Below are 19,772 nucleotides of genomic sequence, written 5' to 3'. Positions count from 1 at the left end.
CTTTCCTGAAAACACATTTAGTTTGAAGTGCAATGTCATATCCCACAAGGTAGGATACCCTTGGGCATAAATAACATAAAACACATGATAAAACATAATGCCTTCAGTCAAAATATATTTGTTTTTTCAGGTAGCTGTGCAGAGAAAGCAGCTAGTTAAGTAAATTATATTTCTATGTATTGTATTTGTTCATACCACAAAACAATATAAAAACTAAATTCACCAGCAGCACAAGCAAGCACCATTCCACTGATTTTGATGAAGCCTGTTTAAACCAGTGGTTAAAACACCTTAATTCTGCAGACAATAAACCCCTCCCTTCAAACAGAAGTCACATTTTCTGCGTATGGCTGGAACTGTTCTAATACAAACTCATCATTTCCTGCAGATTACAGAACACTGGAAACTAATAGGTGAGTGAGCAAATACAGTGAAAAACTTGTTAGAAAAATCTCAAAAAATACATTGTTTATTGATTTTTTCAGCTGGAGTTTGCTTTTTACTAGTTTCTGATGTTAATTTGTAGTGCACTTGTAAATGTCAGTCCTTGGTAAAACCAATAAAGCTTGAGTGCTGTGATGCCTCCCCAGGCTGCAGGTGCTGTGAGGAATCACTGCCTCTGGTCCTGACCTCCAGGGTGCTCAGAAATGCAAGTATTGTCCTTTAAACAATGAAAATTACTTACCTTGTGTTTCCTTTTGGATTTTGTGGAGGGCTTTTCAGCTGCTGGGGTAGGGGACTCTCGAGATGGTCGCCTGTGTTTCACATTTGCCTCTCTTGGTTCACTTTTCACAGACGTGGTCTCAAAAGTTTCCTGTCCAGGTATCCTAGAGAGTAAACTAAGGTCTATTTTCACCCACAGAGATTTGAGTTCTTCATATTCTCTCAGTGGGGACAGAAGTTCATTTTGTACGATTGGGATAGGAGAAAAGAGCTGCTCCTCCAGGTCATTGCTGGTCTGGTCAATGGATGTGTTGCTGCCATTGCTGGTTAAGCTACTTACGCTGAGGATGTTACTGCCAGAGTCCTTCACTTTGACACCACTGCCAGACCCAGTGCAGGCTGGCAGCACCTTGGCCTGCAAGCTCTCCTCCTGGTCTGTGTTTGAATCAGAAGTAGATGAATCCGTTTCAATAAACTCCCGGGACTTTGGGACAATTTTGCTGGGGCCTCTGTACTTTTTCTTCTCTGAAGTGAGACCTGTGCTAGTTCGTGGTTCTTTCCTTGGAGCTGTCTTCCCAACTGCTGCTTTAGTTCGAACCTTTGGCTGCTCGGGGGGTTCCTGTGTGTCTTTTTCTTTGGGAGTGTTGCTGGTATTATTTGGTTTGGGCCAGTTATACTCTTCTACACTGGAAGTCCTTTCTACCTTTTTGGGTTGCTTTTTCCCAGTAGTCCTTTGTGAAGTTGGCTCATTATGAGCTGGTGACTTCTGCTTGGAGCTTTTTGCCTCTGGGGTTTTCTGGGCAACCCGTGGTTTGGCTTTCTCTCGGATGGGACTAAGGATCGCCCGGTCTTTGGAATCGGTCGGGGGCAGGCTGCTGTTGAGCTTCCCTTTGTTTGGCCCTTCGGCCTGCTGGTTGCTCTGGGCCTGGGAGCTGCTCTCACTGTGAGGCTCATTTTGATTGTTGATGATGGTCTTGTTGTGGGGGTTCACCTTATTTAGCCATTTATCCAGCTGCCATTTGTTTGTTGAGGGGGGTTCGGGCTGCAGATTGAAGGATGACAAGGAACAAATCTCAGACAGAAGCAGTGCTTTTCCCTTTAAAAGAGAACTTTCTTTATGTACCCTTTTATTTCAGTCAACTAGTGGTGACTGCTAGTTTTATGGGAGTATTTATGGAGTATTTATGGTTAATTAGGCTTCCTTATCTGGTTTACAACGTAGCCCTGGAGAAATTTAATACAACTAAAAAGTTTAGCTAGTCCCTGAAGAGATAGTTTTGTCATGTTGCCTTTCCTTAGTCCCAGCTGAATACTGTGTCAATAAAATCTTCTCTAGCTACTGGCAAAAATCTAAATATTTCTTTAAAGCAACTCAAATGTAGGCCAGAAAGATTCTTCCAAAAGCTAGAATGAGTATGTGGGTCACACATGTGGAACGGCAAAGGGAAAAGAAGTCAACAGCATCAAACAGTAGAGGACTCCAGCAGGGAGGGGCTTTGCTCCCCTCCACGCTCCCCCTGTGGGGAGAGCAGAGGTGGCCTCACCTCTGGCGTGGCACTGCGTGACTCCTCGTTGCACTCGCTGTCGCTGGAGCTGCTCTCGCTGTCGGAGTCGGACTCGGAGCTGCTCTCGGACTCGCTGGAGCTGCCGGAGCCGCCGCTGGAATGGGCCAAGCCAGCGGCGTGTGCCCCTGGCACTGGCAGGCTGTGGGGGACAAGATCCTCTCTTAGTGTGCTCCTGGTCTTTTGCCAGTGCTGCCCGTGAGCCCCATTCACACCGAATGAACTCAGCGTCGCTCCCTCTCCTGCGGGGCTGTGCCACCGTGGAGCCACCAGAGGAGCTGGTTGGGTTCCTCACTCATGGGACACGTTGATTATGTTAATAACATTACCATCATCATCACCCTCCAGTAAGAAACACTTCAGTGTCACAAGCCTGAGCTTATTAGGCCGATGATTGCAAAAACTAACAATCACACTTAAATAATTCATTAATGGAATCATGGTTTCTTCATTTTTTGCCAGTTCATTTATAATTTATGATCAAAGGAAGGACATCAGGCAACTAATATTGGACAGGACATTTTAAAAATTAATTTTAATGAATACTTTTACACTGCAGTGTACAAAAACTACATACTTCTGACAAGTCTCCAGGGAGTGCCTGAGAATTTTTTATTTATAGCTTTTCCCCCGCTCATATTTATGATAATGCAGTGAGAAAATAGCATTCATGCTGAAAATAAGCTTCTCTGTGAAATCTATTTTTCTGTGTGTTCAACTGTCCTCCAAGATGTATTTATTAGCAGTGCACTGTGTGTCACTGTTTCTCCTCATCATTTGTTTCTAATCTGAGAGGTCAGACGACCCCAGCTTTTAGCACTACAGAATTCTGCCAATCTGAGTCTTTATAAACTCATCTTTAATTTCAACTTTTTCGTCAGGGAGATAACCATAAGGTTATATGTCTCTTCAGCTGATCTATACAGGGACTTTTTGATGATTGATTTTAAATTTGTGAAGCTGACAAAGCAAAGTGTTTGAAAATTGACACCATTTGCTAGTACGCCTTTATGGATATTCAATACTTCACCTTAATATATCATACACTGTGTGTGTCCCATATTGAGTGATCCAGAGGTGCCTACAAGGTATAATACAGCTTTGCCTCTCTTTCTATTTGCTTTTCTATTTTCCTCCAAGAAGGATTCAACTAAGCCAGGAATATGCTTTCCTTCCCTTTTCAAACCATGACGCTCTGTGCATCAAGATGCCCTCTTAAAAAACCACAGTAACCAAGAAACTGGAAAAGCCTGGGGAAGAAGCAAAAAAGGAGAAGCCAGAACAAACTGATGTGTGACCCTGCTCTGCTAGAATCTTCACAAGCATTGCCATTGGCTTCTGTGACAATAATAGATGGACTTTAATCTTCTTCTTACACTGAGCTACTTTCTCTCCCTCCTTGTTGGTAAAACCTATCGCTTACACCGCGGTTGGTAACAAAACTGTCTCTTTGAGCCTGGCAATGGCCCTGCAGTGCCCATTGACAAAACAGCTTGGTGCTTTAGGGTGCATTAATGAAACAAAATTACTCACTTGGGTAATTGCTACAGATCACTAACTTTGTTGCTCATTAAGTCCATACACTTTTTATTTTTTTTAATTCTTTTAGTAGCTCCTTACTCAACTGACTCAAGTCAGAGCTACTTAGAAAATTTCAATTGGACAGAAAAGGCACTTCAAAGAATAGATGATGAAAACATACAGGCATTTCTGAAAGTATTATGGAAAACTAGCCACTGCTGAATTAAAATGGATCCTACACTTTGTATTTAATAAAATTATTTTTGGAAACTGTTTTTATTTCCTCCTTTTCCTCTCCTTTTTAGTGAAGCTCAAGAAAGTATACGAAAACACATTTTTCATGCAATTTTTTTACAGTAAACAAGGAAACAGAAAAGTGGAGAAAAAGAAAATGTGTTTGTAGGGGTGTTTGCCTTTCTCATCAATATCTAGTAATTTTGGTCTTACATTTTTTACTTGGAAACACTAATAGTAGATGAAAACTGAGCTTTCATATTTCATTGCAAATGTTTCCAGGAAGAATAAAATAAAAAACACCACAAGGATTCCCAGACTGAGGAGGCAAACAGCAATTCCATTCTATAATTCCAGAATGAAGCACCAGCCTTGAAAAAAAGTGTTATAGAATTATCAGAAGAATGAAGTTTTAATTTAAAAACAACTTTCCCCCTAAATCTGAGAGCTTCTCTGGAGTGGTTTGTGCCCAGGCAACCTCTACACAGAGGGGTGTGTGGGGGGCTGCACACACAGCTGTGCACATCTGCCTAAGGACATGCTCTGCTCTCATTAAGACAACTGACACAAGGAGTCACACCTCTTATCTCAGATCAAAGAAGGGGAAGGCAGTGCCCCAGCCAGACCTTTCCCACCTCTAAACACAACTTACCTCTCTCAGCACTCTGGGACTAACATTGCAGCTGAGATGTGCTCACAAAACAACAGGAGTCATTCTGGAGCAGACTGCAGCTGCCTGACAAAGGGCAGGAATAAAACCATGGAAATAGACAGCAGCTCCAACCTGGCCTTATTTTCTTTCTTTCTGCACAACAGCCTCAGAAAAACCTACCATGTGCCAAACATTACCGAGTAACACAGCTCAGCAAGCATGCAGGAACCAGACAGGCTCAAAATAATGTTTTTCATACAAAACACAATGAGGTCATATTTTTCTTTCATCTGGGATAATAAAATTATGCCTTGGCTACACTGGGCAGTTTAATGCTGAAGGCATCATTGCTGATCCTCATTGCTAAAGCAGAAGCATTCATTTTCATCATGTAGTTTGGGTTGAGAGCAACTGTGTATGCTTTGCAAAACAATCAGATAAGACCCAAAATGCCTTTCCTAGCATCTCACCATACTAAAGATAGATCTAGTAAATAGCTACAAGCACAATCAACTTCTTACAATGCAGTTCAGCAAAGAAGAAAAAGGTATACATACATTTCACAAACAAACAAACAAAAGCATAAAAGTGCGTAAAAGCGAATCTTTGCTTCCAATAAAATAAGTTTAGAACATATTCTGGATTGCCTTTTGTGATTTTTTCCTTAAATAAAAAGTGCATCTCTCAGTTAACAAATACTTGGTTTGCACTCTTTCCAGAGATTTCTGCAGATTTAAAGTTCAATCATGTTTTGAAAGATGTTGGGCTAGATTCTGCAATTCAAGCAGCTGTTCTACAAATAAACTGGGCTTCCTCCCATAGGTTTCAACTACATGAACTGGGGGTTGCCTCTTGAAGAGACTTTCAAAGCAAGCTTTGTTATGTTGCTAAGATCCAGACAAGGAATGCCAGTCCAGACAAGGTTTAAAATGGATTTAAAGCATTTTATCATCAGACACAAGTCCTCAAAGTGACTAAAGGGGGCAGGAAGGACTGATATTTGAAACTATTGAATTTTTATTTCCCAGCAGGAGATGAGCACTCATATTGTTCCTCAGTGTTTGGGTGGACAATGTTTTTATATCATGTGAACTGAAAAAAAAAAATTAATAAAAACAATGCTGCACAATGGAACACAGCATTGTTTGGGTAAATAACACTTAGAAGAAAGCCAGTTCATTATTATCACTTGAGATTGGAGGCCCCCACTGAGACCAGTGACCCGCTGTGCTGGATCTGTGTAAATACATGATGAGGCACAGCCCTTGGGCCAAAGAGCTTGCAGTGCAAACACCCAAAGCAAACAGCAGAGGCATTACAGTCACCTTCATACTCAGTGTGGGCCCGTCACATTCTCCAAGTGCAAGGTCTCTCTGCAGTTAATAGAAACATCAGTTTTGCCCTCCTTTTGAGTTTGTTCTCCTCATTTTGCAAGCCCCGTGCTCAGCACTGGAGCTGAGTCCTGCAGGGCAGCCAGACCTGCTCTGCCATGACCCAGAGCCCCAGCCAGGGGCAAAATGACTCGGCAGGGAGAGCCCTGTGCCTCAGACCACATGGATCAGTGGCTGCTGTCCCCTGTCCCGAGGAGCTCCTCCTGTGCCGTGGGGAGGAGAGCCCTGGAGTGACAGCCACACTCAGGGGGAAGGGGACACAGGCCTCTGTCCCTTGCTGAGGTCTCCATGAGGATGTCTCCAGCTGCCTGCACACTGCTAAGCTGGGACCTGTTCTGACACAGGACACCTGCACATCTGGAAGCCAGCTGGAAGGAAGCTCTTCTGCGGCACCTTCACCCACCTCCCTTGTGCTTCTGCAGTGCAAGTGGTTCCCCAGTCCCTGATAACTGTGCACAGCACGGCCACAAAGCATGGGATGAGAAATGCCTTGAAGGAGGGGACAAACACCATTACCATCAGCACCTGGAGTATTTTCCAGCTCTTGCTGAGCTCTTGCAAGCTGAGACTTGCAGGTGTGTGGCTGCTGATGGCTCCTGGTGAGGAGCTGCACTGACCTCATCACACACCAACCATCTTTTTTCACTGCAGTTCACTGGTACAGGTGATCTGCCCAAATCACCCTGAAGCTTGTCTGTTTTTTAATTAATGGGTTATTTTTCAAAAGCCAATTAAAGCAGACATGGCATTATTATGTGGCTGGATCATTATGCTGCATAAAGAACCAAAGGTCTGATATGTGGCTTATGCTTCTTTTGTCCTTGTTGTTATCCAGACCATTATATTGTTTTCAACATAGAATTTAATTAATTAATTTCTACTGTTGTTACAAATGATCTTCAAAATTAAACCTGGTAGCTACAACAAAGATAATGTGAAGTACTCCAACTCATTAACATGTAATAAGAAAAATAATAAACTTTTGACTTGGTAAATAGAGATGTTTAAAAAAGGTATAATTTTGACTACAGCAGTAAACCTCATCAAGGAACAAAACCTCCCAACAAGTCCTTAGTTATCTCCCTGAACCTTTTGCCAATTAGATGTAGTCATGTTAATTGCTGTGAGGAGAATTTGGCAAATAGATGGTGCTCTCCAACAATAGGTTTATTCATTCTAACCCTTCCTTTTTAGGATAATGATGAATTGGCCACTTGTTTCACTGTTCTACTCAAAAATCAAAATGTAAACTTAGAGAAAGCAGAGCATTGCTGGACAGTGGGAAATTGTAGATGGGAACTGACCGGTGAGTCAACAGTACATCCATGCTGGCAACGTATTTCATTAGAAGCAGCACTCTACAAAGGTTGCTTTACTGCACAAGCCTATATTTAGGGAAAATTCAACCAATGAAATCTGGAAATGCCAAGGTCTGTGCTGGAAAACTGACCACAGACTTGACAGAGTAGTTGATCTTCCTGTTTAGGCACTGCATTGGGACTGAGATGAATTTTGCTTTTTGTCTGGGAAGAAAATACATCTGTGCATCAGTTCCTGCTGTAAAAGAGGGGCTATGTGGCCTATCCTTAATCGGGCTTGTCTATTTAAAATGCAAATTCCTGAGAACAAAGAGTCTGATTGCACTGAAAATTGGGTGCCCAGCTCTGAGCAAGACTTTTGTGCACTCAACTACACTGCAGCATCTACCAGAGCAGACAGCAACACTTCTCTTATTTGGACACTGTTGTTGTCCCACTCCCTACATTTTATTTGAAGAGACAGAGGAACAAACCCTCTGGAGTTGTTCAGAAGCCAGTCCAATCTCTCCTTTGGATCTATTTCTACAGAAAAACTGTAAACCTGATTGGCATTACTTGGAGTCGCTGGACTCACTGAATTCTGCATAAAAAAAGGCTGTTTCATTATTCTAGCAGATAATAATAGTGCAGCACCTAGCAGATTAATATTTAGTGTCAGAATTTAATACCATAACTGTTCAATAACAAAGTTTTATTTCTCTTCTATTCTTACACCATTATCAGGAAGTAATATTCTCTTCTAATTTGAAAGGGAGCTGCAATTCTTTTTTATAATGAATTGTTCATATTTTTATCTTCAAACTTATATACGCCTACCATTAGATTGCTTTTTAAAGAAAAGGATTGCTCTGGATGATTTGTTCACTGCCAGTCCATTGGTTAGTATTAAATTATTTAACATCAGGCTGGTAGGATTCAAATCTAAACTTTCAAAGACTGGATTGACACAGGAACTGAAAACCTGTATCAAGGCTTTTCAAATATTAATCAGCACCCAGGTCAATGAAATGAAATAAGGTGTGGAAATTGTTGCTTCAGCTAACATTAGCACGTGTAGTAAGACATCACTTATGATGGCTCTCTCATTTCAAAACACATGGAAAGGGAAAACCTCTCTAATATGTTATTCAGGATGTGGCAGCTGATCTGCCTGTATCAATCCTGAGCACTGTAATGCAAGTAGGAGCTCTGATTTATTTTGAGAGGGAGGGTAATTTACAAGATGTTGTATGTAAAAAGCCACAGCCTCATTTTACTGTGTTCAAAAGTAACTGTTTTAATCAAAGACTGTTTATAACAAGGTTGATAGAGTTACTGAAACAGATTTTTTCATATACATATAACCCTTTTATATTTCCAGCTTTAAAGACCATAAAAAAGGATAGTAAAGATGAAAGAAATAAAAAGAATGACAGAGCTAACTCCTATGAGCCACAATCTATGTCAAAGCAGAACTAAAGTGATTGACAGCTTGCATTAGTAATGAATAGAGTGGGGAAAAGCTGCCAAGAATCCGTAACAAGGTCAAAGCCTTCCAATAAAGAATTACATTAGCCACAAATCCTAGGTGGAACTGTGTATATACATCTGCAATGTGACTTTAACCATGGCACTGTTTCTGCTGTCCTATTCTGACTCTTTTCCAGTTTTCATTGCTGGGCTTCAGTAAATTCTAACTCCATCACACCTGTGATAAAGAGCAGGTGTAACATATCAACTTATGACATTATAAAAAAACAAACAGAGGAGGAGGAATTTTTATGCCACATTTCTAATGGTGCACATAAAAAACTTTCTGAACTATTGGTATGGTAATCACTCTTCTTCCAGTATCACAGCACTGTTATACACACTTGAGGTGGAAGAGAAGAGTATTTTGCATATTAAAAGCAATATTGTATCCATGGTTCGTGCATGCATCACTCTACTCACCTCAGAATTTAGAAACAATTTTGTGAGCATGATATTATTCAGGGAATGCAAGGTATGTAGGCTTTTTGATGTACAATATTTTAGTGAATACATTCAAGTGTCAGAGAGCATTATTTGTACTGTGCCCTGATGTGCTACTATTTGCCTGGCATCTGGAAGAACAAGAATACTCTCTCTTACTGTGAGAATCCAAAGGGTCTCATTTGATAAAAATGGAACCACTTTATTATATCAATATTGCCCCACTGAATCAAGTCAGATATGAGGATTGATACATAGAAACATCTTTATTTTCCGCAAAGGAAATCCTGGATTACTGCATTTTTCAGTACACTTTGCAAATCTTCTATGGAAGTGTATAAGCACACACTCGCCCCTCTACAGTTCACAATTTCAAGAGAACATAAAATGTTTTTTCAGGAGTCAGTTATTTAGACTTTGATTTTATTTACTATAGCAGAAAGTCCAAGTATGGTCACAAAAAAACCCCATCCAAAGTGAACCTCTAACAGCAAAGTGTTGCATTTTATCTCATTCATGTATGGCAGAAATTTAGGCACGTAATGTTCTAAATGAACTACCCTTCTCATTCTAACTCAGGTCTGCTTCAGTTCTAACTGAAAACAGAATCCAGCCTGCAGAGCCCAGTGGGAAGAGAACTGTGGGCTCTGGGACCAAATCACACTGGTGCAGATGGATACACATGACACCTCCAACTCCTCAACATTTCCAGTCTCATCTGTTATCTGAGGAAAGCTAATTTTACTATGCTGAGCAACCAAGAAGTAAGAAAACATTAGAAAGTTGGAGGTTTTTTTCTCTTTCTATGTAAAACAACACCTCTGAGCTTGAAAAGGTGCCAAAAGGCATATCCTGATTTTCCAAAGCTTTATGGCACACTTGCAGTCCTTCACACCTGAGCACTGAACAAGTGTCCCAACATGAGCTCATGAAACCATGGGAGGATTTCCTCTCCAGGAGAATCAACAGTAAAACTGGTTTTACTGACCAGAGCAAAGGGGAGGAATTGGGAACAAAAGCCAGAGGAGGGAAAACAGCCTGTTGCAGGATGTTAAAGCTGCCCTTATTTAGAAAAGACCCAAGATGGCTCCAACTGTAGTTATTGTCAGGAGCATGATGAGTAAAACAAGCAATACAGAAGGGGGCAGAGATAAAAACTGAGTATAACCAGAACAAATCGGGTAATAGTCTACCAAATGAGCTTCAGCTGCTCCCAAACTGGTAGCAATCTCCATGCACTGTAGAAAGAATGAAACAGCAGGATTGGTGCTACAGGCATGGTTGGTCACAGGCAGGTACTCAAATGACTAAGGCACAAAAAATCCACCTTTGTGGAGATGACTGCTGCACCTTTGTACAGAGGGACAGCCCCATGGTTATAGAACCAGTCCTACACTTCAGAATACAAGTGTAATTCCTGTGTCTCCCTGGGATTAAATGGGCAAAATAATTTAATTCCTGGCACTTTCCCCTATTATTAATACATATAGTATTGTGAGACTGCAAGCATATTTACATTCATCAGATTGAATTTGTAATAACAGGGACCACAGAAGTACACAGGCACTCATGAAAACCACAAGTAGACACTTTGTTTCACTGCCACTGCCATAACAGTAAAAAGGAATCATCATTATTAATAATGGGCAATTACTCTGAAATAGTTTTTAAAGAAGTATTCCTAAAGGAACATGATGAATTTATGGCACACCACCAGAGCCTTTCATGGATATAAAGATGTACTTCAGCACACATGACTTGTTTTTTGAACAAGGAGAAAGCTGTCTAATAAAATATTAATAAAGCTGAATGCTGAAACACAGGTGTCTTCCTTACAATTCATTTTAAAATGGGGTAGAAGGCTCCATTTGGAGTGAAAATCTTACCCGTCTGTATATTTATGTTTAATATGATCTCCTTTTAATGCTGCTGATTTTAGACAGTTACATAATACTTTGCTTTATAGACTTAAAAAAAGGTATCAAATCTACTTAGGATTAAATATCATCTTGAATGCTCTTATGTTAAGAACAGAGCTAAATCGTTAAGCAGCATCCACCCTTAATTATGACACACGTAGGTATTAAGGAAAAAAGGTACTTCTCTGAGTGATAAATGGACCTAAAGATCCTTCACAACATTTACTATAAATCACAAAAGACCATTAATAAACAGTCAGAAAAAAATGACAGTTGCTACAAGTATCTGCTCTCATACTCTGCCTAATACTATCACTGTCATGTTTAAACCTAACATCTTAAATCTTTGACATGAAAACCCTTTAAGTCAAAAAGGCTCATCTATTTTAAACAGAATTTTCTATGCTTGTTATTTTGAATGACAGCAAAAGGAAACAGAGAATCTGTAATTCTGTAACCTTATCTGGCTGAAAATCTTTCCTTTCAGCCTTTTACATCAACCCCAAAATAAAAGGAGGATCCAAATAGCTTCTGCAGTTACTTGCTGGGATCTTGTGGGCAAACAGAGCTCCATGTCTGCCAGAGGGAGCTGGTGGAGCTCAGCAGCACTTGACTCTGTGGGAGCCAAGTCAAAACACTGCAAACACAGGGATTGCACTGCCTGTGTCAGGACGAGGACAAGTTTGGAGCCAGCTTTCATTCAGACAGGAAAGAATAACTGGGACTGCCAGAATTAACACTGGATGCCTTCCTGAAGTGTCACACTGCCTGCTTTCTTAACACAGGCTGAGAAACTGGGATGCCTGGCAGAGGCACTTAAACATCTGCCTGGGAGTGGGCAAACATTGCATTCCCCAAGAGGGCTTCAGGAAAAGAGTGACCATAATCCTGAGCATAAAGTGGATTTTGTCAAGGGAGTGCTGAAAAACACTCAAGACAGACAAAATTATTTAGATCTTTAGGTTTAGTTATATTATTTTTTCTTAAAAACCTTCCACCTAAGATGCTTCCTTTCTGGACATTTATGTTCCTGAGTGACCAGAAATGGACTTTTCAACATTACCACCATCCATTTTCCCCAGACTCAAGAAGGGTTATCCTGTCAGCAATGATTTGTTGAACCTTTGTTGCCAACAAGCAAAGGTCAAGAAAACCTAACCCCCTCATGGACAGAGGTAAATAGGCAAAGTTCAATCTCTCTTGCACTTTTTATTGTTTTCCACTTGATAATCATTCCCATAGTAAGGTGCCAATGTCTCCTTCACACATCTGCCTGAACAGCCTCAATCTCTCAATGCTCTAGTGTGGCATGGAGGTTACTGATTACAAGAAACTCTTTTGTTTGTTAATGACAAAGATCAGTAGAGAGATGTCACTCTACCAGCAGGGAAGTGGAGAAGTAGGGATTTATTTTCAGCATTACACTTAAAAAATACCCCACCCTCTCGAATTCCACCTGCAGTATTTGGGATATCACAGGCAATAAAGCTGCATTAATGAAGGACAGTGCTCCAAAGTCAGCCCCTGTAGCAGATGGTAACACAAATGGTCCAGGGTTGAGCACGACCAATTGCTTCAAAAGCAAGGTCTGAGGTGAACACCATCAGTGCTTGCATCCCTGAAAATATGCAGGGAGAGACACAGACACTCTGGCCCAGGGCTAAAAAGCCCACCCTGAATTTCAGATCAGTACTAAGCTGGATCTTGTCCAGTAATAACACTGCTTGGCTGATCCCTCTTGCTTTGCAGAGCAAAACCTACAAATGCCAGTCAGTAAATTCAGATGATGCCTTCAACATGCTGGAACACTTTAGCATCTATTCACTGCTTTGTTTCCTCCTTTGCTTTTTAAGTGAAGCAACATCCCTAAATGTTTTTGTAAGTGATTTGTGCAGGGGCTGCTGAGAGAAAATGTAGTGTGGCAGCATGTTCCTCCCACCACAGTCAGGCTGGATTCCTGCACCAGCAGACTGTCAATGGGAGTTTGCATTGGGCAAAGTTTGGAAGCTGAAAGCTCAGCTTGCAAGTTTTGAAGTGGATAGGCTGTTTTTTTTAATCTGAAGTCATAAAACACTGCTTAATGTCTAGGTTACAGATGGACTCAGGATCCCACACTTGGCTCCTGACTGTAGATAACTCACACTGCATATCTGTGGTTTGGGTTCAAGCCCATCTTGAATATAAGTTTAGAATGAAAGAAATACATGCAAATAGCAGGCACTGCCAGCTGTTTTCTTCTACATACAAGGCCGTTTCTGAGAAAGTGAAGTGTTTAAGTATAGGGTGGAATATGGGAGTGATGACAAGCTGGTATCCCTGAGTTCAATGTGAACCTGACATTCTCAAGTTTAGGGTGTCTCTTGTTCCTGACACATGCTTTCCTAGGCCTCTGAGGCTACATTCTTCATTAAGTTTGTTAAGAAACGGAACAGTATGCTCACAATCCTTTTTTTGGATCTCTTCTTGAGAAATATCTGTGTTCTATCTGTGCTTTAATGACAGGCCGCTGCTCATTTTCCAAGAAAATCCATGCCAAAAAGTCCGGATAATACTTAACTCACAGGCTGGTATACACAGAGCTGGCCTTGCAGGTCATGTTCCCAACTGAGTAATGGACTCATTATATTATCCCTGGCGAGTCTTGCAGGTTGGAATTTTCAAACAAAAGCAAACAAAATCAACTTTTGTTTTGTGATTTGATTATTTTTTAATGCCACAGCTTATTCATTTTGGTTTATTAATTTGTTGGTCCAATGGTTTTTATGTGCTGCATTTCAGACTAGGCCTTTCTCTAGTATCATGTTTTATACAGATATGGGAAATGAAATGTAAGTCTGATACAATTACGGTTGTGTGCCATGCAAGCCAATACTGTAAACACGACGACAGCCTGGAAAGCTGCTTAGCAAAATGATCTTAATATACAAGGCAGTGTGAAAATGTAAAAAGAATCTATAATGACAACAAAGATTAGCCATTTGCTCTCTAACCTTATTTACAGAAGCAATCAGAGGTATTCAGGTCGAGTTAATGACCCTGTCTCCAATTAATTCAATTGTCTACAAACAACACTGATGCAGTGGTTGTCTCAGAGTCTGCCACATAGTCTCTGAGGGAATACATAAGACTCCATTAAAAGTGACAATAATAATGCATTTATTACTGTAACACTATTGTATTATAAATAAATTCCTGATGTTAAATTATGCTCCACGCTTTAACAGAAATTCAATTACTGAAATAATAAAAAAGATGGTGTATTTGCCAAGTGCATGGACTATAATTTGGCTGCTTAGTTACCAGCAGTTGGCTGTTTTGCAATTTCTTGTTCATAGAGTATTTCTTTTGAATAAATGCCAGACTTTTTCATACAAATTTCATGAACAAGTTGCAAAATGAAATTTTGAGCTTTTGAATCCAATTATGAAAGACATAACTAAATCTATTATTGAAAAAATATTCTTGAAAGCCCTTCTTGCTGTTGTTCAGCTCTGTGTAGCAATTGAGGTAAGCACAGGTGCTGTTCATTATGGGCCATTGTGCACCATCTGAATTCTGGGAACTGAGGAATTCAGACGGTTTCAACTCTTTGTGTGAATAACAAACAGGCGTGATTCGGAGGTTGTTTGTACAAGCTTGCACATCGCTCTTCTGGGACTCCTAAGACACCTGCTTACCCTTTTGAAGCCAAAACAGTATCATTTATGTTCTGGCTATTCTTCCTGCAGTGATTTTTGCAGAAGCAACATATTTCCCCACCCCTCATCCTGCAGGCTGCTATCAATGGTGGAAGTAGGAACAAAAGAAAACAAAGGATGAAACCATTATCTAGTGGGGACAAGAAACCTTAGAGAAGCCCTTTTTGGCTTGATGAGATTCCAGCAGGGAAAACCTTGTGAAAAAAGAGCTGTTTCTCACACTTAGCATCATTCCCCCTCTCAACCAGTTTCCTGTGGTAGGCTGTTAAGCATAAAGTAAAATTAATTTTTTTCTCCTAACACCAATCTGTATTCTCTCTTTGGGGTTTGGCAATGTATTTATCTTGCTAATGTCTCTCCCACTCTCTTCAGATGTTTTACAGGGAATACACAAAGAGGTGCATGCACCTTGCAAATGAAAAAACTGCTGACAGTCTTCCTACAGGGTCCCACAGGTGCCTGCAGCCATATGGCAGCGTGTACGTGGGTCTTGGCTCTTCCAGGATGACAAACTCTCACCCTGCACATTTCAAAATGTGCTGTCTCAACTATAGATTTCTGGTGACAGTGATTATTTACTTTGCACTTTTATTTGTTGATACATTGCTAGTACTTATCAGCAGAGATGTTATCAAAACATCTGGGGATGGAGTATGTGGAGAGCAGCTGCAGGCAGCCCAAAGGAAGGAAACATGGGGGGGAAGCTCCACCAGTCTCAGTGTTAAAGGTATTTTTGTTTTACCCCCCTCCCTTACACTGATTGCAGTGCAACTAAAACTGCCTCAGTTCCAGTACTCCTGGGAATATATTGAGCTGTTAGGAGATGCTATCAGACTACACTTTGCACAAGTCAGCAGGCACAAGAATTCCTTGAGCATGTCAAAGATTCAGCTATAATTCAACACCTGCAATACGATTTCTCAAAACTCTCAGGGACCAAAGTTAGATGACTTATTCTCTGAATTAACCTCTGTCACAAGCCATGTACAATTACAACAGCAGATCTCAGTGCCACCTGAAGGTCAAGTTAAGACCTGGGAAGAGGAAATAATACCATACAATAGGAAAAAAATTGAAGAAAGGCAACTACTTTCCTGAACTTCAGGAAAAACAGACCTTCAGGAAAGAAGGCTTGGGATTTCAGTGGCTGCAGGGCTGAACAGCACAACAGAAACTGGCTGGCAACACTGGAGAGGACCATATTTACATAAAATAAACCTACAGACTGCTAAAGGAAGTTGAGCTGGCAGTGAGGGACAAAGTGGCATGCCATTCACAGTGTCAGAGTTAGTGATGAATGGCAGAATCCTCCTCCAGCCAGGGAACCAGAAGGAATCTGAGCAGAAGTAGATAATTCCTTCCAGATGTGTGGTCAATTAGCCACACATGGAAAAAGGAAAGGGAGACTGAAAAGGAGAAGGAAAAGAAGAAAGAGGAATAAAAGTAGAAAAAAGGAAAAGCAAAGAAGAGGAAGAGAATGATGATGAAGAAGTTGAAGGAAGCTGAGAGCATTCATCAGTCCAAATCCACTTCAGGAACTTGAGGCAAAGGCAATATTATAATAGCAGATTACAGATGGAATTAAGTTCAACAGCAAAACAACATATGCAAGGATGAGAAACAAAAGGAGTTTTGTTGGCAAAGATGGAGACCAAAATTATGCTGGCCTTCAAGCTCCAAGAGCAACCACAAAGCTACAGAGTTTATATACAGGTACTATTTTTCTCTGGGAGTGTGGCATGTTTTAACACACTGGTGTCAATTATTTGGGGTTTGGGCTGCAAATTGTAAGCAAGCAGTAAACTAAATTCCTGGAAAATGTATCAACTCTGACAGTCCAAATCTCTGGGACTAGGTACAGTCCTGATTTTCACTGCATTTTGTTTGACTTGTATAAACATGCACTTAGTGCAGCCATCCCTACAGTTACTTGCACTTCTGTACTGCAATAATTCTGTATAGTTCTTGGTAGAGCAGAGCTAGGACCCCTGCATGATGGGGAGGATAAGTAATTTAAATGTGGGATGAAAAATAAGGCTGGAGATGCAGAAAGATAATGGGAGGAGGGTGACACTAACAGCAGTACAGGCAGATTATAATTACTCAAGTGGCAATTTGGCTGGGACACAGGATTAACACCCTTCACTCAAATTCTTATGAGAAAGCAATGAAATCCTAAATGGGAGGACCTTTGCTTTACACCACATCTGAAGCAGCAACTCTTACAGCACAGTGGCCTCTAGCACAATGGAAGGACATTGTGACATGGGGACAGCAGCCACTGGTCAGCCCCTACCAGCACCTGCAGAGCCACAGGCACCCCGAGGTGCATCTGCCCCAGCCCTGCCAAACCCAGCTCTGCACAGCCCCAGGAAAAGCTGGAGGAGAACGGCACAGGTGGGCATGGCTGGGAGCCAGCAGAGCATTTAGCTGTCATTATTCCTACAGCAGATTCCTATGTACTGCAAAGTAGGCCTAATGAGGGAATGTTAATTTATATCCACTCACAAGAGTGTAGTGGGGCTCAAACACTGACCAAGAGGGGCCTACCAGGCTTTCAAACTTGAAAACGCTGTGGGATCACAGAAAGTTATACACATGATAACGTCTAATAAATCAAATAAAAATGGATAGCAGCCAAAGTAAGTTCCTGCATGTCAGATATTAAATATGACTAATGTTGTTTGACAGTGTTCCACAGAATGTGCATTGGAGTCTCACTTCTTCCTTATCATTATCACAGAAAGAGAAAGGTAAAGCACTGCAGGAATATAAATAATTTGAAAAGCCTCATAGACAATATTCTACTGTGCACCTCATTTGCACTTAAAAAAACCTGCCCTACAGACCTTATGTACTTTTAAGATTCATCTGAAAGATACATGAAGAAGTCTTCCAGTCAAAAATGTACATATTTAATGGAATTAGATCTCTAGGCAAGAAAATGTCAGAAGAAAAGGAGAAATATTAAAGTGAATGCAGGGTGCTCCTTTCTAGTGCTTTCCTGCTTTGATAAATATCTTCTGGGATGTCATTTACTAGAAAGTCATGATTTAACAAAAAGAAAAACTGCAGTATAAAATATACTCTCTTTATTGCTGAAGTAAGTTGCTATTTTCATATTTTCCCTCTGTATTCAGCTTTTGTCAGCCAGAGGCCTTGATATTTGCTTTTATATTATCCCCATTGAAAATGCAGTGATTATTGCGAAATATTCAATTGCAGAGCTCTTCTGATTGCATGGCAAGGGGAGATCATAGGAATCTGTACTGCCACAGCCCTTTCTCTGCCTTCCAGCCTCATGCGAGGGCAATCAAACTTAAAAAAAACAAGAAAAAGTAAAAGACCCTGATTGTAGTGTTCAGTAATCACCCCAGGCCCAACGGGCTTGAAAGAAATCCTCTTTATTCTGTCACACCAGCTCCAGCTGTCTGAGCTGAGCAGCAGCTGAGCATCTGCAGAGCTCCTCACCCTCCACTGCTGGCAAAGTGGAATCACCTGAAAGCTCTGCCCCAAGCCTCACCCTGCAGAGGCCCCTGGCCTGTCCTGTACAGGGGTACTGCCATCTATTATTTGCAGGGTCTGCACCTCCACTAGTGATGCAGGAGGTTGTACCACACACTGTCCCCCCAGCAGGACTTGAGAAGTACAATCCTAATTAGCTCTTCTATGGAAAACATGGCAGAGCTCTTAGAAATTCTCCCCTAGGAAAACCTGACAAAAAACAAATTCTCATTAAAATCAGCATTACTACGTGCAAGAAAATTTCAAACTCCCCTCCAAAGTAACACGGTTCTATTGGGAAAATTCAAGTAAAATATTTTGAGTTAATTTCATCTGCAATGCAATATTTTGTTTCATTAAAATGACTTAAAAATGTTTTATGTAATCAGTTAAGCCCAGAGTGCAGTCCCTGCTGAGAGCTTTAAGTTGGCTGCATCCTGTCTGTGAGGGATGTCTTGTGCAGCACAAGGCAAAGCCAGCGGAACCTTTCGATCAATTTAATAAAAGTGTGTTGCTTTCAAGGCTGTCAAAATATTTTATTTTGTTAGAGATAGTTATGAAAAAACACTTAATATAGCTGAATTCATATGTTTCTGTTTCTTTTCTGTAAAAAGTTGTCAATTTTTCAGACTACACTAGAATTTTCCTCATTCTTATGCATGATCAACAGTTACAGTTTTTTCACACACTTTCCCAAAAAGACCAGAAAGAATCTGCTCAGAGTTTCTAGGCTTTTCTCTACTTCTAGGTTTTGCAGTGATGTAACTATTCAAGTATTTTTCTAGTGCACACTGGCATGTCATGCAGGATTTTTATATCTCACATATATGAGAACACATTTATTCATATATGAAGTCTTCAACAAAATGCCTTATTCCAAATTCCTTTGTATTTCCCACAACAATTCCCCAAATGCCAAGTGAATCTCCTAGTGCTTCTTGTTTCTGTACAGATTTTTAGGATGGCTACATCTTGGCACACAGGCTGGAAAGTTCTGAATCATCTGACCAATACTACAGAGATTATTGGGAAAAAAGACAAGCATGGAAAATTAGGATTGCTAATTCAAGTCTTGTTTTTAGGTCACTGGACTAGACTTTTCTAGTTTCTCCTACTTTGTAAATACAGAATGCTGCTGCAGTGAAATGCAACCAGGGACATCCAGGATAACATGTGTATCTTGTTAAATGCCTTCATGTGTTCATGTCCATCTTCTCCCACTCATGTATCTACCATGCTTATGCTTTGCCCCAGATTTAGTTCCCTCAGTATAAGCAGAACTCACCCTAAAAATGCCCACACTATCTCCTGGAGGGATACTCCCCCTTTCTGGCCATGCTGATCCTTTGGGTAACA

General features: G+C 40.8%; 1 protein-coding gene across 5 annotated transcripts in view; it reads right to left on the bottom strand.

The window, feature by feature from the left end:
• Positions 1–19,772, bottom strand: part of AFF2 (AF4/FMR2 family member 2) — a 359,269-nt gene that overhangs the window by 38,039 nt on the left and 301,458 nt on the right. For all 5 annotated transcript variants that reach the window (XM_039717485.1, XM_039717481.1, XM_039717484.1 and 2 more), the window contains exons 10-11: positions 2,208–2,367; positions 686–1,705 (exon numbers count right to left, since the gene is read on the bottom strand). In XM_039717485.1, the coding sequence (XP_039573419.1) occupies positions 686–1,705; positions 2,208–2,367 (1,180 nt within the window). The remainder of the gene's footprint in view (positions 1–685; positions 1,706–2,207; positions 2,368–19,772) is intronic.

Source organism: Passer montanus, unplaced genomic scaffold (assembly GCF_014805655.1).
Source record: "Passer montanus isolate IOZ18808 unplaced genomic scaffold, ASM1480565v1 scaffold38, whole genome shotgun sequence".
NCBI classification, from domain to species: domain Eukaryota; kingdom Metazoa; phylum Chordata; class Aves; order Passeriformes; family Passeridae; genus Passer; species Passer montanus.
The sequence above is the reverse complement of the archived record's forward strand: the minus strand, read 5'-3'. Positions and strand labels throughout refer to the sequence as shown.